General features: G+C 28.7%; 1 protein-coding gene across 2 annotated transcripts in view; it reads left to right on the top strand.

The window, feature by feature from the left end:
* LOC115209924 (probable serine/threonine-protein kinase DDB_G0282963) overlaps positions 1 to 20489 on the top strand; it is a 48923-nt gene extending 28434 nt beyond the window's left edge. For both annotated transcript variants that reach the window (XM_029778528.2, XM_036501267.1), the window contains 5 exons: positions 2372 to 3802; positions 5066 to 5150; positions 5509 to 5643; positions 5858 to 6038; positions 8726 to 20489. In XM_029778528.2, the coding sequence (XP_029634388.1) occupies positions 2372 to 3802; positions 5066 to 5150; positions 5509 to 5643; positions 5858 to 6038; positions 8726 to 9054 (2161 nt within the window). In that variant the 3' untranslated portion in view covers positions 9055 to 20489. The remainder of the gene's footprint in view (positions 1 to 2371; positions 3803 to 5065; positions 5151 to 5508; positions 5644 to 5857; positions 6039 to 8725) is intronic.
* Positions 20490 to 22051: the final 1562 nt, after the last annotated feature.

The following is a 22051-nucleotide window of genomic DNA, read 5'->3' as shown; positions in this document are numbered from 1 at the left end:
ACTTCATAATTTTAAAAATATTTTTATATTGCACATTAAAATGTATTTTATTTTATGTTACTATCCCTTGCATTATGCATGGAATATTTTGTTTTACTAATTTTAGTATTTGCTTATATATTGAAGCAAATATTTTTATAATTTGGTATTTTTCCTACAGCTGATCGCTTAAATTTGAAGCAGGACTGGGACCAAACAAATTAGTTATGTGGGCTTACATAATTTGATCCCATGACCATATAACCATTTGTAGAGTGCCTTAATTTTACAATTATTGTATTTGAATTCATATGTAAAATTTATATATTCAAGATATGCAGTCAATTATTTATTTTATAATTAGACTAGACTCTATTTTTGGCATAAATAGTTCAAGTTTTAATAAACTGTATTCAGAATGTTGTGCTCCATCTTATGCTTAATAAATATATATAATCTTCAGAGAGTCTAAGATTGTTTTGAAAGGTTTCAATAACACTGCTGATCAAAAGATAACATTAAAAATTCCATTAATATCCTCAAGTTACACCTGCTTTTCCATGCTGGTATGGGTTGGCTGGCTCTTCACAAATCAATTCAGTTTTTTGTTCACCCAGCTACATCTTGCATTTATATCCTGTTTTTGGCTTGCTTTCTATGGCTAGATGCTCATTCTATTGTCAACCACTGAACAGAGTACACTGTATTTTATCATGGCACCAGTACATACTCAGACAAAGAAGTCTGTCTCCTGTTCATTCATCAACCACTTTACAGAGTATACTGGATGCATTTTGTTGTGACACCTACACTAGAGTTTACCTTATTCTTGATATTACTGAAGTGTCCTCTCTATTTATATTGTTGCTGTTTGCTAGCCACCTGAGAGTGTATTGTGTACATTTTAACATGGCACCATAACTAGAAAGGTTGTATTTTGCCTAGCTGGCTTAAAGAGTCCACTCCACCCTACAATGTCTCTGTTCATTTGTTCATCAGTATCAGGGGGTTGTCTTGTTCCCAGTAGGTGAAAGAGAGTGATAGAATGGAAGATTAAAGAAAGAGACAGCTATATGACAATTGTTAGTAAGGGAATTCAATAGGTACATGTGTGGATGTGTAGGTATGTATGTTCTCATGACGTTGCTTCTATTGTTATTTCTGATCTACATCGTATTAAGGACTTACCAGACTTAACTAATGCTTTACACTACACATAGCTTCGTTTTTTTTAACTACAGATATAACAAGCACTTATCTGATCTTCCAAGATATTGGAAGGCTCATGATCTCCAGCTGTCTTCATATGATTTATTTAAATGTCAGAACAAGCATGAATTTTCATTTATTTGGTTTAAGGGAAGCAGGGTTGAATCTCACCTGCAGCAATGTTTAGAATACAAATGGACATTAAATAATGATGATGATTTTGTAAAACATATTGCAAGCATGAATTTAGAGTCAGAGCATAACTAAGGTCATAAAAAAATAAATTTCACATGAGAATTGAATTTTGAATCAATTCATTTAAGGGAAATATTTGTTATCTCAACAAGAAAAGAAAAGAAGCTTATGATGTCATACACTGGATGTGATCTATTTTCTCTTCATTCTGTCCATATAGATGAGACAAAACAAAGTCTTTGTTTTTTTCATTTATTCCCCAAATTTAAGTATATGTCCATCCAAATGGCTTTTTGTAATATGAACAATATTGGAAAGTTTGTAGCTGAAACTGTGCATGTTTGCTAAAAAAAAAAAAAAACTTCTAAAGAACTGTGTACGTTCACTTGAACAATCTCTATCTCTGTTTTGACTTTAAGGATTATTACTCAATATATACACCATATGGATGAGTTTTTTTTCCATTCATCTCTGCACTTGAATTTTGCTAGCATCTCATAATCATTCCTTTTCTTTTTTTTCTTAATGTATATTGGCCCCATTGTACTTTGGTCTACATTTATGAACAGGATTTTTAGGAATAATTGTTCCTATTCAGCTTATAAGATCTAATTTATCCTTCAATCCATCCTGGCAAAGCCAAATGAATTTGATTTTATATCTTGGCCTAAGAAATCAACTACCTTGGTCACCATTATTCTCTTTTAAAGTTACAAGGAACATAAACCAACAAAGGAGCTGCTATATTTTTTTACCTGCTAGAAACAGCATCCAACTCTCCTTCAAATTACACCTGTTATCTTCAGCTTTCCAATCCAACTTTTCTGCTTTGTAGTTAACTATAAATTTTATTTATTTTATTCATATGCTTGGTAAAATGTTCATTTGTTCAATTGAACCAACTTAAGAGCTTTATTGATTAAAAATTTTTTTTTAGTATGTACACTGTTCAAAATTCAATTCTTATGTGAATTTAATTTTTTTTCAGCTCTCCTGGTTTGTCACTTGGAAGTGTCTGGTCTTGTAACAACCAAATAAGGTCCAGTACTGAATCAGATTATGGGAATGTTGAACATAATACGTCACCTCATTGGGATGAGAAATTTAATTCTTCATCTCTATTTCAAGAGTCAAAATCATCAGATGCCTACCTCAGTGCCAAGGATACTTTTAGCTTTGAAGATCCTTTATTCACTGATACTTCTGTTTCTATTGCTTCTTCTTTGACTTACCCTTGCTTTTCAACTCCCAGATCTCTTGGAAACTTCAACAATCAGAACAACAATAACTTGGTTCCAGATTCTGAGATTGTCCATAACATCTCAAATTCTAATTTTTCTAAAAACAAGTCTTCACAGTGTGATAACACACAAATAGATATGCCTCCAATGAGTCCACTCATTCATTTCCAGGGAGATTTCAGCAACATTCAATCACCACAGTCGCCTGGAGTAGATTCTTCAGTCAACAAAACCTATCCTATATCTAATGGCCATGTTTTACCTTTGCAAGATTCTGCAGTAAATGTTAATGAGAAAACTTATCCGTTCAACAATAAAAACAATTTGACATTCCATATGCCTTCTACTCAGATCAATTCTGGCCATGAAAGAGAACCTTTCAATTGTGATTCAAAGCCTCAAAATGTTAGTTTCCACAAAAGAAACAATTCTGTATGTCAACCCCCTCCTATTCCTGTGCAACAGCAAATTTCTTCCATCCCCAATCAGATCTCTTATGGTCGAATTCCGCCTAAATTTTGTAGTCATAACATGTCAAATTCTTCTCTGCCTAATGTTATTGATGGTGGCTTTAATAATGTTGAAAATTTACATCAGATTCCAAGGCGAAACTCATACCCTCATAAAAATAATATTGCAATGATTGCTGCTACACTCAACAAGCAACATCTTCTACAAACTAAACTGTTAGATCACTGTAATGGAAACGTAACCAACATTGGGTCAAATATTTCTTTCTCCAAAAATACTGGCGGACATGAAAATATTACACCATGTGCAGCTGATTTTGTGCCTATGGATCACCATCAGTTTAATCAGGAAAGATTTAATAGCCCAACATCTTTATCATCTACTGACTTTTATCGTCAAAGAGGAATCTCTCCAACTGAAGAAAATGATCTTGGGCCAGATAATTTACAACAATACCCTGATGATTTTTATATGCATGATATGGGTATTATCAATAACCATATTGGGCAACCATCATTTCTCAAATACTCCCCTCCACTACCTACAAACCAAATGGTACCAACACCACGCAACTTTGGCCATGAGGTTTATCCACTTGAAAATTTCAGCTATTTCCCTCCATTTTTTGGTCCAAATGATCTAATTTACGACATGCCTTCTTATTTATATGGATTTCATCCTCTTTATTCAGGCTATCGACACAACAGGTAAGTTAAGACAATTTTTTTTAGTAAGAAACTGGAAAGAAATGTAAATAAGCTTGGTGAAAGCTGATAAAGGCATAGCTCAGTTCTAAGTTTTAAGACTTTTGTCAAAATGTGAAGTATACAAATTATACTGTTGTCTAAATTAATGCTTGTAAAGATATTTTTTTACCTACATAGAAACTTTTAGTAATTAGTTTTATGATCTTAACTTTCTTAAAGAGTATTGCTAAGAACCTAATTGCTTCTCTCTTGTATTAAATTAATTGCATTAAATTCAAGGATTTTAATCTTCATTATTAGCCACCTATCATTCTCAGCCCATTTTTTATATAGACTGACATGATGATTTCGAAATTAATTTCTCAAATAGTAAATAATTTCATTATCAAGCAAAATGAAAAAAAAATTATTGATGGGTTAAGATAATGGTCCACTTCTACTCAAATTAGGCTAATTTATTTGAAAGCAGAATACCCAGTAAATATAAAATTAAGATGATACAGAAGTAACATATATCTTGAATCTGACATTTTTAATATAGTATTTTTCTTTTTACATTGGTACTGGATTATTGAATTGAATTAACCCAGTATATTATTTTACTTAATCCAATGTGTTAAAAATAAGGAAGAAAGAAGACTGTAGCAAGTTCATCACCTGAACTATTCTGGAGCATGGAAATATTTTAGGACAGTTTCTCTATTAACTTTAAGTTACTGGAGAGATTGCTTGTTGCATTTTCAGTTCCTTATAATAATCATCATCATTGCCTTTAGTCCTTTCAAGATTGATAAACTAAATATCTGTCAAGCACTGAGTGTCATTATAATTGACTGATCCCTCTAAATTTCTGGTCTGGTTTTTGTGTTAAAAAATATTATTATACTAACTCAAGTATGGGGACTGGCAGAAACAATAGAATGAAGAGCTTAATAACTTTCTATAGTCAGTTCCATTCCTCTACAGTCATAGTTCAAATCCTCTGGGTTCAATAAAATTAGTAATAAATATGTATTGGAACTAATTCAATTCACTAAACTTCTTTATTCTCAATAACTTTGTGGCCTTCTGCTAAAGTAAAAATATTATTGTAAGGCAGAAAAAGTTAATCTTCAAATGTTACTGAATTTACTTTTATAATTTAGATAACTACAACTTATCTTATAATTCCTCCACAACACACACACTTTTTCTGTTATTATTTCTGATTTTTTTTTTCTTATTGAATATTTGTTATTTCTCTCTTAAAACATTACCTTGTAGAAGAAGTGGTCCTTCTAATGAGTTACATTTACGATTAGAGGAATGCTATGACCAGTTCAAGGCAATAGAAAGAGAGCGCAAAAAGGTCAGGAATTATTTTTCATCATTTTTTACTAATCTTTAGAATCATTGCTGTTTTCTAATTACTTTAAAACAAATATTAAATAGATTTTAAGTTAATGGGTGATACTTTCTGTTGTTGCTTGCAAACTCATTTGTGTTAATTTTGGTGATTATGTAATGTATTTTTAATCATTAAATTATTAAAAGTGTAATCACTTAGTTCTGATTAGATGAATGTAAATACTAAAACATTCTTAAATCGGTTATTCATGTATCAAGTATATAACAAATTAGAACTAATGAAAAATAATTATTTTTAGTGTACCTAGCTGATTCCTTTCTTATTTGTTGTTTTTCTCACTTATTTCTCATATTTATAGACTGAAGCAGAACTTGCTCGTCAAAATCCAGGGAAGAAAGTGTCTAGCACTAACAACATTGCTATTCCGGCACTGCCATCTAATCCATCACGTGTGGATAAACTGGTTGTAGATTCATTTAAAGAACAGGCACGAGTAAGTTTTACTGAAGATATTTTATTGTTTACGCTTGAAAATGTTTAGTTTTGCCATTTTAAAAAATTACTTGTATGATTTGATTTGCTTTAGTTTTAAAGTTATTAGTATTTCATACAATACAATGTATTCTATTAGAAGAGAATATTTCTAAATTAAATATTTAAACCAAAAGGAATGCTTATTGTGAAATTTCCAATCTAATTTATTTCAGGTAAAAACATTAATTGATAAAATGGAAAAACTAAAAAATACGTTACTTCACCTTAACATTCATTTAACTTTGGAAAAATGGTATGAAGGAATACGTAAAGTACAAGCTTGTCGTAGTGAGGAAATAATAAATGCTGCTAATAGATACAAGAGTGGAATGCCGAGACATCAAGATGACAATGGTAAGTGTATGTTGAATTACCTAAAAGATTTTAAAATATTGACTAAATTCAAAAATACCTTTTATAAACACTGGAAATTTGACTAAATTTATTCAAAATATTTATATGTTTATATATTTAAAAACAAATTGTTCATATTCACTAAGAATAATGGATAGTAAACTGTAATTTATTATGTAGATTCAATGTGTGGGATTTCAGATATGCTCATAGTGAATCAACTATGAGTCTAAGCAGTGTGTGGAATTTCAGGCATGCATTTCATGTTTCTGTGTGCTTGTGATAGTAAGAGAAGTTCAAGGCAAAAGATAATGGAGTCCAGTGGTGATTTGCTGGAGATAGTGAATAATATTGTACAATATATAGATTTTCAATGATAAACACGAATATGTAAAACATAACCCATTGGCTATATAATGTATATGTGGGAGATGTAGATTTAAAGGATAATAGATGAAGAAAAGCAACTAGTTATAACCATCCACTCATGGATTTAAAGGATAAAAATGAATGAAGAAAAATCACTGAGGATATCCGTCTGCTCCATGCTAGTAAGTTGGAAAGTGGACAATGAAAATAACAATGGTGAATGTGCTTTTCAAAATATTATATGGCATATATTTATAAGCAATAAGGTTCTAATTGCTGGTGTACTGGATAATGCAAATACCTTTCCTAAAATATTGTAATAGTATCTCACAACTGAAAATTCTTTCTTTCAAATTCATTGTTAAATCTTTATTATAGTTAATAGTAAGATATAGGTGCAGGCACAGTTGTGTGATTAAAAAGCCCACGTCACAACCATGTGGTTTTATGTTCAGTTTCACAAAGCAGCACCATGTGTGTCTTCTATTGTTGTTTCTGGTCAATTAATGCCTTTAGTGAAATTGATGGGCAGAAATGGCATAGAAATCCATGTTTAGGGGTTGTGTTTTTATGCATGAAAGTTCATTTACATTTTCCTCATGAGATTGAGCAAAATAAAATGTATTTGTATTCCTAGTAGACATTATTCTGCAGCTCTGTGCTTCCAAAGCAGTGGAATAAAATCTCCTTTACTTATAAAACAGGAAAAGGTTGTGACAAGAAGAGCATCTGGCCATAAATATTCCCCATCTATCCAATGCTAACATAGAACAACAGGTATAAAATGAATGAGTGAAAATGTGAACAACTTGAAGGTTTTTTTAAAGAAAAGTAACTAATAGACTATTTCGGTATCTAACTCATACTACGCAACAGAATCAAATTAGTCAAATAGAAATAAGTTGTGATTTACAAAGAAAATATGGAATAGTTGAAATATTTTTGAAATTATCATAGAAGAAAGTTAAATATCTATATCAGTCAATCAATCTAAGTTGTTTACATAATCTATTTTTAATTCTGTGGATTTTTTTAAGAGACATTTTCTCAACTTAGATCAATATTTGCTTTCTGTTGCAATCTGAGGTATATGATGTCCATTTACTTGTATCAAGAGTGGAAATGTTTTTTTTTTATATATTAGTACCATAACAATTTGTTTTGTGCTGTGGTATTCTTTTCTCTCTTTCTATTTCATGTAAAACAAATGTATATAAAATTTATAATTCTAATACTAACTTATACAATGGACATTTTTTAACATTGTCTTTACTCAGTAGTATAAAGGTTTTCAGTGTGATTACTCTCTTAGATCAATGGCTTTTATTATAATTTAAGAGTCACTCTTTTAAGAGAAATCTTAAGATAGACATCAGTTAAAAAGCATTGGCACAGGTCAACAGTCACACTACTTGCTAGTAATAACAGCCAAATCACTCTCAAAATTACACTATATTGTTTTTAAAATAATTTAGTCCTAGATATACATTTTGCGAAAAAGATGGAACATTCATGATAGTAATACCTTTTGGTCATAGGTCTGCTCACTCTTTGCTGACCAGGGCCTATATACTTAGCTGACCATCATTACAATTTTATTTACCATTTAGTTTTTGATCAATATGTTAGAGTGAGCTGAAATTCAATGAGTCACTCTCTTAAGCCAATGATTTAGAATTGTAATCAATCATTTTTGACTTGTGCTCTTATTTATTTAACTCTATTTAATTGAAGATAATTTTTATATAGTGTTTCAGTTTAATTTCGAAACCATATTTTAAGCTTTTTCACATTTACATTGAACACTTGCTTATTGGTGTTGGAGTGTTTCTATTTATAACACCCTAATGCTGACCAATGAAATAGAAGCTAAGTAAAATAATTTTATTTATAATGCAGTAGCATAGTAGATAGATCTACCAGTGATTATAATCATTAAAAAATGGATCAATGATCATAACTTCAATCTAAATACTCTACTCAAAATCAATAATAATTTTCTCACCAATTGAATGTAAGTTCATTATAGAAATTATCTGTTTCAATACACAAGACATGTCTATCTCTGAAGATGCTAAAAAAATGTATCTTCTTGACATGAATGCTTGATTTTCAGCTAACATGTCACTCAAATAGTTAATTACTATTACTCATCTCTAAAAAAAAAAAAGCCCCACAAAACTTCTTGTTCCTTATTCTTGATCAGACCTAAGTTCTTGTTAACTTCTTCATAGTTTTAAAAATTGTGTTCATAATGTTTATATTTTTGGGACTTACCAATAAATAAATGTCTCTCTTTTTCTAATTCTTATTTTTAGATATTCTTGCACTTGCTGCTAGCATTCGTGAGCTAACTCTACTTACTAGAAAGGCTCGAACAACCTGTTGGTGTGCTCTCCAGATTGCTGGAAACAACTCAATAATTTCTAAAAATGGAATAATTGAGCAACCACAATACTTCTCCAATGACTTTAGTTCTGCTGGTGATAGAAAGATGAACAATATAGTCAATAAAACAGCTGTAAATTTACAAATGCTGCAACTGAAAAATGCTTTCAGTAACAGTATTAGAGTTCCATCCAACTCCATGTCGGGTCTTCATAAATCTGTTTCTCTTACCACAAATCCAGTACCAAATGCCTCTTAAAGGGAATAGCTGCTCACTCAAAGGGCTTATTTGCTTCAGGTCTTGGGAATTGACACATTTCTAAATAACAACAATAAATAAACACATTTAAAAAAACATGTTTTTAAAATTTTGAATATTAATCTTTTTTCAAAATTTTGGTTTTAAAATATCAATTACATGATTTAAACTTATTTAAATTTTTCTTTAATTTTAGAATCTGCCTAAAATATCAAATATACAACAAACTTCAAACCTAGATTTCAGAGTTGAAATTGATTCAAATGAAAATGTATTCAGAATTTTTTTTTTTACTAGTCATTTATTTTTACTGTGATATTGTTTTGATAAATTATCAAATCTGTGAACACCATGACAGTGTTTTAAATATTGATTTTATATTGGTTTTATTTAATTTGTTTCTGACAACTTATTCAATACATTCTCATGAAAATCAACTTTGAATTTTTCTTTTAAACATTCTGGATTATGCGGGAGTTAATTATTATAAGCTAGCACAAAAATTCTTTTGAGAAATAAGGGTCCTAAAACTTACTGAATGGAAGCCTATTATTTCTTCTGTTAATTTAGGTTTTAAGTATTTACTGTCTGTAATAATCATAATAATATGATTATTATTATTGATATGATTATAATAGACATCAAATTTTTTTCCCTGTCTAAAAATTCTTAAGGCATCTATTTAGAGATGTGTACTTTCCCTTGATGGTTTTTTTTCTCTATTATTTATAAAAATTGTGGCAATTCCTGATTCCCCACCCTTGCTCTTTTTTTCAGCACAGCATATTTTTCTGAAAACTCTAACATTCATATCCTTTATATATTTTTTTTTTAATGGAAAGTAATTGTTTTAATATTAAGAGTATATTTTGTAAGTGGAAAAGAACATGATGAAGCCTGAAAATCTTATTCACTATCAAAGTATAATTTACACATATTATTGTGTATCCTTATATGTTTATTTTTCTTCTATAACATGTGTTAGAGATTGTATTCAAACAATTCAAACAGACATGTGCACTGTTATATTTAAAAAAAAATGCATCAAAGACACTGAAATATCAAATGCACACTTTTTTTACATTTAAATTCATTCACAAATGTTCAGTGTTCTCTATTCTCTACTGGAGTTTAATTGACATTCCAATTTGTAATAACACTGGCTTAATGGATGACAATTTTTATCTGACTGATATAGATTTACAGTCTTAAAACAAAACATTTGAAATCTATGGTAGTATCTAGCTGAGATATTTATCATAAGGCAACTTTTAATACTTTCAAAAATTATTGAATACAGATCTGTTGTTATTTTATTAACTCTTGCTTAAAATTTAAAAAACATTGTAAAATATTTCTTTACATTTTTTTAAAATGTAATTTAAAGTTTTTATTTATTGAATATGTCATATTCTAGTTGCATTTGCTTTCAAAATTGTTTGAAATGTCTTACCGTATTTAGTGTATTATCTATTTAACAACTCTACCTAGATATCAAATATTCCATTTCCTGTTTTACATTCTTCTTTGGTATTATACTTTCACTTCAATTTTATTTAATTTTTTAATGCTAATAGATGTATTTAATTGTTTGAAGCTGCCTAACACTTTTAGGAAATTTCTTTACATTTAGTTAGGAAAAGCTATTTAAGAATCTCTAAAAATTTGATTTATTTGATTTAATTTTTATTACTATTTCTATCATAATTATCATGTCTCTCTCATTAAATGTGTTTATAATAAAGTTTTACCACTTTATCAAAAAACAAGTATTTCTAAGACATCATAGCTATAGAGTTGACATTTTGATGATTTTGTGAGCATTACATTTAAAAAAAAAATACTATTTACATTTAAAATTTCTTTAACTGTCAAATATATCTCTTGTTCTTATGACATTGCTTCCTATTAGATGGGCTCATTCTAAAGGTTGTTTTTTTTTCTTTAAAATTTTACATTTTGTCAAAAATTAAAGAAACAGTAAAAGATTGAATGGAATTTTGATCTGATACTCAATGAAACAATAGGACAATAGCTGATTCAAATGTAAAAATATGGCTTGTAAACTAATGTTCAAGCTTATATATTAAAAATATATGGAAATGGCTTACCTATTTGTAAATTCTTTGAGTTTTGTTTTGTTCTGATATTTTCCCTTCTGTATTGTTAAATTTTGAATTACTTAACTGAAATTAGATTTCAAACATTTAAACATTTTTTTTTTCTTAAATTTTATAAGGTTAAGTGTTTCAAGCAATGTTTTGTATTAGTTAATCATTACATTTAGTTGTGTAAAAGACAATTAACACCAATATGATCTATGCAAGTGGAAACTTTGCTATAGGATAACTTAGAAGTCTATAATATCCGTACAACTGGATTTGTTTATTTATTACTCTCTGCATTAAGCTGATGTTAGATAGTGAAGCAGAAATCTGTCTTTAGTTGCTGTTTGTATATAAAGGGAATAGGGAATTTTTGGTTGGATTGTTAATGTTATTTCAGTTATAGTTGGGCTACCAGAAAATTCTTTAATGTAGCAGCTTTGTTGCAGAGACAGATTAAGCTGAGAGAAAAATAGATTTCATTTAGCCTTTTATTTTTTCTCTCCATTTCTTTGAATATGATATGGGTTCTTTTGCATTTGAATTGTATTGTGTTCTGGTATTTCACTCTTGAATTTTAGTAAGTCTATAGCTTAGGATAACCTCTAGGTGCAAATGCTTTGATTAAACCTGTTTTGGGATTTTTCTTTCTTTCTTTCTTTTTTTTTTGATTTTTTTTCCAAAATGAAATTGTTAATATTATGAGAAGGACCAAATTTGTGTATCTGCTATTTAAAATGCTTTTTAAAAAAAATATTTATTAGAAACTGATGTATTCTATTGATAAATTTTATTTGATCAGTTTCTCTTTATCTATATCTCAGAGCTATTGCTTTGTTTGATTGTTGTAATTAATAGTTTCTGACATTCAGATTCACTAAAATTTGAAACAATTGTGATTGTATCATGTTATTTAAACTTATATTCTCTACTGACATTGGGCTGTTTAAATATTGAATAACCTGCAATTGTATTAAACTTGAGTTCCAGTTAACCCCACATTTTGTTATGATTTTCTAGTCATAATACTGATATATTTTAATTTGTTCCCTCCCTCACTAACTCTTTTGACCTATAAGGTAGGCATGCTGTAAGCATTTGAAGCATGTTATTTAATGCATTGTGTTGCTTATTCATTGAAGTTGAATTGGAAAATATATTTATTTTGAACTTTAAATATTATAATCAACTATATTTGCATACAGTTATATGCAATTTTTTGCTTATTTTTGATATAACTAGAAAATCATAATTGTATTTAAAAATTTGGGGTTTAGGCACTGCACATCTTAGTGATGTTTATTTCATCTTTTATTTTCAGTCATATTCTATAGTCAAATTCATTAAAAAGACTCCTATTTTTCTAAGAAAACTACAACTTTCTTCCTGTTTATCACTCTTAAGATTTACTCCAGAAAAACAAAGTTGTGGACAATGCTAAAATGAAATCACTCATTAAAAATACCTTGTAATTTATTCAAAACACTTTCAAAGAATTAGTTTTCTTTATATTTTTCATGTTACTGCCAAGTTGAGCACAAAGCTTATTTTAGTATTTATCACCTCTAGCTTTCATTCCCACCATAGGCCATAAAGTGGATATTTGAATATATTTGTGATTTGTATATTTAAATGTGAGCAAAAGAATCTCTAATGAAGTAAAATAAGACAATTTACAATTTGGCTTCAAAATTAAAACAATTGTAAAGCTTGCTATAAATGTCACAATACCACCAACCCGATGTCATAGCTCTTTGGAAATTCAGTCAGGTCTATGTGATGATAGCAAGCTAATAAAATATTATGTGTGTTTGTTTTTTCGACATAGTCGAGTCATCTGTTTGAAATTGAGAGCTTTTCAACAATACATTTTATATGCCTTTTCATACTGTCATAACCTACTCAGAGGCTTTAGTTGGCTTTTGGTTATTTTCAGTATTCTGATGAAAACTTCCATAGTTACAAAAATATTACAATTTTTAAAAACAAATTTGTATGCATAATTTCTTTTTTTCTTTTAAATTCTAATTTATTTTGGTCATCTAAAATTTCAGAAATGTTATTCATTATATAATTTGCATATTCTATAGCTTCTCTTGATTTTTTTTTTCTTCTTCTTGTCTATTAAAATTGTAGACTTGATTCAGGTACCATGACCAACTTTTTCAGCATTTTATGTATAACTCTATTACAATTTAGAATATTTGTAAGAGATTTAATCACTTTCAAAGAAAACAAAAATCCATATTCATTTGGCCCGGGTTGGGACCTGGCCATAATAAATCCATTCATTAAAAGAATAATGTAGAATGAAAACATTTTCTATGGTAAATACACATATAAATGAACCACAGTTCTACATTTTTTTTCATTAAAGTTAAAGCATTTTATAATTCTAGACTCACAAATTTCAACATATACATTGTGTATATAACTCCATAAGAGAAAGTTCACCTTATATCCATATTTATATCTTCATCTTAGCTCTTTTTCATATATATATATATATATATATATATATATATATATATATATTATATATATATATATATATATATAGTAGAATGCTGTTTGTCTATTTGGCTGACTAGAGGAATTATAAAAAATTAATTTGTTTTCTAAAATAAAACTACTGGAGCTACGTAATTAAACACCCACTGTGAAATAGTGCTTAGTAGTACTATTTTCAAGCTTAGTAGTAAGTTATTTTTGAAATTGTGTATTAGAGATTACTAGTTTAAAATTACTGGTCTTGTTAAAATTACTAGTTTTCTTTAAAATAATTAATCTGACAAAGTACCTTTTCTCTAAATTAAAAATAATGTTCTCTTTAGATTTTCTTGAACAGTTTTTCTTTGCAATAAAAGAAGTATAATATATTTGATTAATATCTTCTCTTTTTTTAGACAAGGTTTTTAAATTTAATTTTTGATTTAGTTAGTGCATAAGTAATTGTCTTATTTAGAGAGAGAAAATTCAATTTCTAATCTATTAGTGGGAGATAAAATTCCGTAAAATAAGGCCAATACAACATTGTCTATGTAGAATTATTATATCTAAATTTAGTATTAGAAACTAATGAGCTGTTTATTATAGAATAATTTTAAAGATTTGATTTTTCTTTCAGAATTTCATTTAATTTTACTATGAATTAATCTCGTTGTGATAAACTTTCTGGACTTTAAAACTTTTTCTATAATAATGTAGTTATCAGGATATCTTTGCATTAACATATTATGTATATCAATATAATATGCTATAATTTCTTAAATTATTTATTACAGAAAAGAAAAACAAAAACACCATTTCCTAATTATGTATTTATTTAAGCCAGAAGAATGCACTAACATTGTCTTTTGCTTGTAAATTTTTCTATGTAGAAAATTTTGACTTTTAAAATATCTTACGGATGTAATATGATAGTATTTCTTAATAAGATATTTTATCTATTTCTATGAATGCTAGGTTAATGATAAAAATATCTTACATAAATGTGTAGAAATTCTACTCTAATCATTTTATCCAGCTTTTAGAAATACCTACAATTTTTATTAACATTTGTTAAGCTTTACCCAATTTTTGAATTGGCCCTTTAGTTTTGCTGTTATCTTTATTTTTTAGTATTATTATATTTCATTATTTTACGGTAAATTTTTGTTGCTTAATTATTTATGTTCATTGAAAGAAATATCCTGTATGTATGTAGCACTTATTTTATCTTGGAAAATATTAGATTAGTTTAAAATATTTTGCTTTTGTTATAAATCATTATTATTACCAGTTAATATTTTTTTAAATATTGTAAAACTTAGCACTATTAAGTATTCTGCTTTTATATTTATATCACTCTGTTGCAGATTATTTTTTTGTTAATGCTTGTCGAATTATAAATATTTATTGCTTTGTGTTCTTATAAAAAAGGTATCCTGACAGCTGGAATATCACTCTTATTACACATATATAAAAATTGAGCAACTTTTAAAATTAATGACAAATTCTTCCTCTAATGTTTTGGAGGTCTGTTAAGCTCTAAATTATCTAATAAATTGTGGTAACTTCATCTGTAACCACAGATATCTTGTCACAAAGGAAATCTCTAGAAGATTTCATCACCATTTTACAACATCCTTTTAAAATATGAATTTAACAGCCTTTCTGAATTCAGTTGGTTGTGAGTCGTACCCTCTTTTATACAGTTCATTTTTATTAATAGATAGCTCTCTAAAGAAGAAAATGATTTAACTTTTGAAAATTTAAGTTATATGAAAATCAAAATTTCATGAAAAAAATGCTATTAGTTTAGCTTTTTTTATTTCAAGAACAGTTTGCTATTTTTATCATTATTCTAACTAAAAAAAAAAAAAGGCAATGATCAAGTTCAAATAATTTTAAAAAGATAATTTAAATTTGTCTCCCTCTGCTACTTTCATATTTTATAACAGGCAGTCTTGTTTAAACTGAACAACAATTCATCTCTTTCATTACACTTTATAATAAAGAGCCTTAAATCAGTCCATAACAAGCTATCAATAAAATACTGCTATCAGTATGTTTCTGAATAGTGTGTCCTTTCCAAACCATTTTCAAATGTTTCTCTCTCTTGCCTTGACTTATTTAATCTATTCATTGTTTAAAAAGGAAAATTGCAGCAAACTGGTAATTACAGTTTAGTCATTTAGTTTTCATTTTTATTATTTTTTTAGTAAATTCACATTTTAACACAAACATTACATTGCATTAAGTTTTTTTTTGCATATCTCATCTTTTACTACTAGCATGCAACTTAAACATTTGGTACCCAGTTGAATGCATTGTAAATAAATCTTCAATAGTGCAATTTGGGTAATTTTAAAATGTGTTTGTAAGCAAGTTTATATTTTTCATAAAATGTATTTTTGTAGCTATTAGATTCTTGATAATCCATTTAATAATGTTGGAATATACCTTGCTAATTTATTTTCCAACATTATGTGCTGGCTGAACCAAATAATGTTTATATTTTCTTTCATTCCAACTATTATTCTTTATCTATGACCATCCTTCAGTTTTTTAGTTTTATGGATTATTTATATCAAGATCCACATGTTATTTGAAATAAGTATTTTTTAATTTTTTATTGTTTACTCTCATTATTATTATTAGCAGCAGCATATGGCAAACTTTTCAAATTTGTATACTTGGTGTATTTATTTTTTTAGTTATTCTTAAAATTATGTAACTACATTTAAAAAAACTTCTGGAATAGTATTATAGCATTTTAAATACTCTGTATTAGATGATATTACTATGTACAGCTAACTAATCTCAGATTTTGTGTCGAGTTCTGAATTACCTTTCACAAAACTGGTTTTAAAACTATTCACTTGAATATCTTCAGTTCTGAACACTGCTGTTTTCATCTCAACCGGGAGAATGAGAGCATTAATAGTCAATTAGTAGTCCTGTTTCACTTGTTAGATTCTTTGTTTGAAGGTTTTGCATTTTTGTTGGAAACAAGTTTTGTTGATATAAATATCTCCATATTTAATCTTAGATGATTTCCTTGTTAATTGCATATCATAACATATCAGTTTCTTGGCATTGGTGGTATATCTAGTTGTAAACAGAATGAGTTAATATTTAATTTTAATTTATTAAGCTTCTTCTACCCATTGCTAATTAAGTTTGTGGTTTCTAGTTGAATTCTCTATTATTATCACGTTTTAGTCACATATTTTGTCCATTCTTTCAGTTCTTGTAGCCTTTCTTTAATCAAATTTCTGATATTAAATCTCTGGGTTTTTTTTTATTTTAAGACATTTTCATCAAACTGCTGTTTTTTTTGTTTTTTTATATATACCAACATAATACTTATCAATTCTTAAAGTGAGACCAAAACAATTATATTTGTATTTAAACTAAATATTGTCAAACTACATAATCTTTTACATTAACTTCATCAATTTCTTTAAAGGTTTTAATATTTATTTTTGCATCTGCTAGGATAAATACATTGTAGCTTTTTGGCCTTCCTTCAAATGTTTTTACTACTTATATCAACAGCTAGTTTGTCTCTGGTCTGAAAATAAAATGATGGGAAATCTTTATGAATTTTGAATTACATAATTATGTAGATACCAGTTTGACTTTTTTTTTTTTAAGTTGTGATATTTTCAAAAATAAATGTTGGATTACTGTTTTGTAGATTAGTACTTGGAATTTTTCTGATTCCTTTACAGTCAGTTAAACAAAATATTTCTTTCTTTATATCTATTTTTGCTATGATGCTATGGTAATTGCCAGATTTAATTGTAGCTTGTGTAATTTTTTTTTCTCACTTATCTATTTTGTTGTTTTAATATTTTCTGTGCTTATTGTTCACGGTATTTTGATATTGCTTAAAATTTTTCTTATTCTTCAGAAAATTTGTTTCTATACAAAATTAGAAATTTTTTATGTGCAAAGTTAACACATAAACAGTTAGCTACAAATTTCTTTGTATAACCATTTGGTTCCTGTTTATCTAGTTGCCTTAAAACAGTGACTCTCTTGAAGGTGCTGTATGATATGTTGGTATCTACTCTGTTTCATAAACAATGGTCAAATTGTCTTGCATGTAATTGATTGTAGGCAGCAGAAATTTTATCTTAGATCTTTTTATGCAAAAAGAAAATATTATGTTGCAGCAGTATTTGCTCTTGTTGGAATATAAATAGTTTATAGTTGCATGTGAATCAAAAGTATTCAGTACTATGGTGTGGCTGGATGTTGAAAATAGCATTATGATTTATCTTAACAAGTATTTGACACTTTTTCTAGAAATATAAAATTATCACTTTTCCCCCAAAAAATATATGGCATATTTTATTCATGTTTCTTTACAACTCCACATTCTGTTCTGTTCCACTCAGTATACTGTCTAATAATCTTTAGTAAAATAGTCGATTGTCATTGTTTTAGCAAAGGAATTGTATTGATTGTTTGTGTTGAAAACAAGTACAACTTTTTAGTCATTTTTGCATATCTCATTTCTAAGCAGAAAATGCAATTTCATAAATATACATTTAATGTTAACTAAAAGAAAAATTAATTGCATTTGAAACAAAAGAACTTTAAAAATCTGAAATTACAACCTTTTTAAAGACCGGTGACTTTTATTCAGGACAATATCATCTTGTGCATTTCACTTTGTGACAATCAGTTGACAAAGAGCTGTGTTTGTTTGGGAAGTATAAATCTGGTTCCATTCTGTATTGTAGCTGTTCAGATGAATAGCATGACTAAGTACCAACACCAACAACTCTTACTGATGACAACATTCTCTTTGTTTTTTTTATCATTTTAGTCATTTTCTGTATAAATGTCATGCAACTAGTGGAGATGTGCAAATTTTTACTCTGTTTATATCACCCATTCTGACAGAAGCAGCTTTTCTAGTCTTCCATATTCATTACCTTAATTATTACTAAGCGAAGGCAAACATTATTTGCATAACAAATGGAGAGTTGCTACAGTTCTTCCTTTATCTTTCACACATTTTTTTTTTCAGTAGCAGTATACTATTTCTATATTTTATTCCATGTTTAAAAATGTGAATAGGAAAAAAAAATAGCTCCCTTCCCCATCTTTAATCAGTAACCTGATTAATATAGTGAACCCTTTTTTATGCTTAGAAGTTAGTCTTTAGTATTTTAAAAATTAAAATTGCTACCATTAAACTATAGTTTTGTACTTTGGATAATGTAGTAGCTGACTTAATTGAATCATTGGCTTATATATAGTTCTAAACTGGTGTGAAAAGACTAACATATTTCTATATAACTTATTAAATTTGTGGAGCCTGGCCCAAAGCTATTAAAACTTTCATGGCTCTCTTCATTTTTTTGCATTACATTTCTTTTTGCACTGTTTCACTGAATTTTTCATGCTGAATTGATGTTGTAAGATCTTTTATATAATATGAAAATCATTGTTTATATTACTTTTGAAATGTATGATTTTAATGTTATGGTTGCACAGAAAAATTAGTTTTCATGTTTTTCAAGTGTTTAAGATTACCAATTAATATGTTTTTCCTACTGATTATTATTAACTATTTGTTTCTTTTTTTTTTCTTTTTTTTAAAGTTTTTTGTAATATGATTGAGATCTATCAAGTTATTACATTGAAGAATTGCCTTCAAGTAGTTTGAGTATTTTCTTAGATTAACTAACTTGATAAAAGTCACAGAAACTTTTCAAACTCATCTGTGACAACAGATCCTTTTCAGAATAATCTCTTAATAAGAATTCTCTTACATAGAGACACAAGTCATTTTAGTTCATAATTGATTTTGAGTTAACTTTCTTGCTATTTTAACCTTGATTTTTGTAAGTAGAATTTAAGATTATAATAGTAAAGAAAGACTGTTGAGCTTTAAAACACTTGGAAAATTTAATACTGAAATCAACATGACCATAATACTAGCTTAAATATCAAATTGAACAATATTAGATAACTTTTGGCTGTTAATTGTTTTCTTTTCAAATTATATTTTGTTTTAAACATATTTGAGTCTTTTAATATTCATCTGAAGACAATCAGAACACTAGTTTCTTTTATAAAGAAACTATCAGATGAAATATTCTTGTTTAAAAAAAATCAATATAGATTAAAATGCCAATATTCCTTATACAATAATGTCTCTTCAATGTAGTTTGTTTATATTTTGTAAAGTTGCTTAAATTTTGGAAGACATTACTGAAATTAAACTGTGGATTTATAAAACAACTAGCCTACCTCACTCTGTAATACTATGTTCAGAGCTTAGAGCCACAGGAAGCAAAGTATTTCACTGGTTTATCATTATGACTAATCATTTTCTTTTCTGAAACAAGTCGTGGATGCTTTTTATATGTCTGTGTTAAGTTATTATTATTTTTTTCTTTAAACTGGGAAGGACTTGTACAAAGCATGGAATATTGAGCTTTTTATTTATGTATTTCACGCTTATTGTGGCTTTACCCCACCCTATTATGGATACAGGCTTTGACATTAACTCACTGGCAGGTTTTAAACTTGGTCCTAAAATACTCCTAAATAGGAGCTGATTTTTTTTTATTCCCTCTCCCCACTCCTTTAACTAGTCCAGCCATGTCCTTGAACTGGTGCTTTGAAACAAAAATCCAACAATTTAGTGCTGCTGCTGTTGTTGGCATTATTGCGTGTTATAACTAATACCATTGCATTCTCTGTGATAGCTGTCAAGAGTGATGTATCAAACTGTTGGTTTACTGCTGCACACAGGTGGATTTTCAGACTAATTTATTTCTCAGCCTTCTCATTGAATAATAAACTGATACCAACTCAAAAGATTGTTTTTGTTGTTATTAAATAAATTATTAGGTTAAAGAAGGTGAGTTGACAGAACAATAGTTATATTTACTTTCATTTTTCACTGAGTTCAAATGCTACAGGTTCCAACTTTATCTCTTGTCCCAAACATCAATTTTAAAAGCTTTTACAAAATACTTTTTTTTTTAAATTACAGGTACATTATAAATGCCAACAAAACACTGTCTTATTTGTAAGGGATGCAATATTCCTAGTGAGGCAACAGCAGGCGAGATACTTGGCTAAGAGTAAACCATTATTTCTAGCAGTCATTGACTTGGAGTATACCAGAAATAGATTTTCTTAAATGCTCAGATGACTCACTAGAAGTAGTCAACAGTTTCTGTTTCCTAGGAGACATAATTAGCAGGGGAGATGGTTGTTCTGAAAGAGCAGATTATATGATGCTTGTGTTAGAACTGCATGATAGTGAGGTATGGGCCTTGAATGCAGTTTTGTAAGGACTAGAAAAAGTGAAACCAGCATGCTCTGATAGGTGTGCAATGATTGTGTGCATGAATACTAGAATACAAATAGACTAAGAGGAAAAGTGGATATTAAAGGAATCAGGTATAGAATGCAAGAGAATGATTGCTGCATACATAAGTTCTGGGCATTCCAAGTTAGTAAAAGTTGAGAAAGAAGGAGACCAATGAAGATTTGGGATAAAGTAATGAAGCCTGACTGGAAGATGCTATATCTCATGGAAATGACAAAGGACCATACTGACTGGCATTGTGTGGGCTTATGGAAGACCTCTGCACACTTAGACAAGGATAGTGAATAAGATTCTAATATAAATGTATCTGGTGTACCATGCATGCACTTTGGAGATGCACTGTATACAATATTCAATAAACTTGAGTGTCTTCTATAGATGAAAACAAAGAAGCCCATTATTATATGTGTGTGTTTGTCCCCCCCCCCCCATCATTGCTTGGCAACCAGCGTTGGTGTGTTTACGTTCCTGTAACTTAGCAGTTCGGCAAAATACTGACAGAATAAGTAGTAGACTTTAAAAAATAAGTCCTAGGGTTGATTTTGTTTGACTAAAACCCTTGAAGGCAGTACTCCAGCATGGCCACAGTCAAACGACTGAAACAAGTAAAAGAATGTGTATTTATAAAACACAGAGACAGCACATTTTAAGAAAACAAAATTACAACACTGCATCTCTACTAACTTTGAGCTACACACATCAACTCTAGTACTAATGGTCTCCATTAACTTTTCATAACAATCTTATACATTCAGAACTGCGTCATACAGTGCATTCCTCTTCTGGAAAGAAAACCCTTTAGCTCTGAAACAGCTGCTAGCATGTATTATTAATGTTGTTTGACACCAGCTGAGTCATAGCTGTGACATGTGTTTCTTTGTTAGTATGCTTATCCAATGTCTATGTTCTTTAAGATGGTAGGGTGTAATTTAAGGAATTTGACTGCTATTTCTAGCTGGTCAAGCAACCACAGAGACCCCCTTTATTAGCTCGTGTATATACTAAGATATGGAGGATGATACCACTGAATATGCACTAATAC

Source organism: Octopus sinensis, linkage group LG3 (assembly GCF_006345805.1).
Source record: "Octopus sinensis linkage group LG3, ASM634580v1, whole genome shotgun sequence".
Taxonomy (NCBI): Eukaryota; Metazoa; Mollusca; class Cephalopoda; order Octopoda; family Octopodidae; genus Octopus; species Octopus sinensis.
The sequence above is the reverse complement of the archived record's forward strand: the minus strand, read 5'-3'. Positions and strand labels throughout refer to the sequence as shown.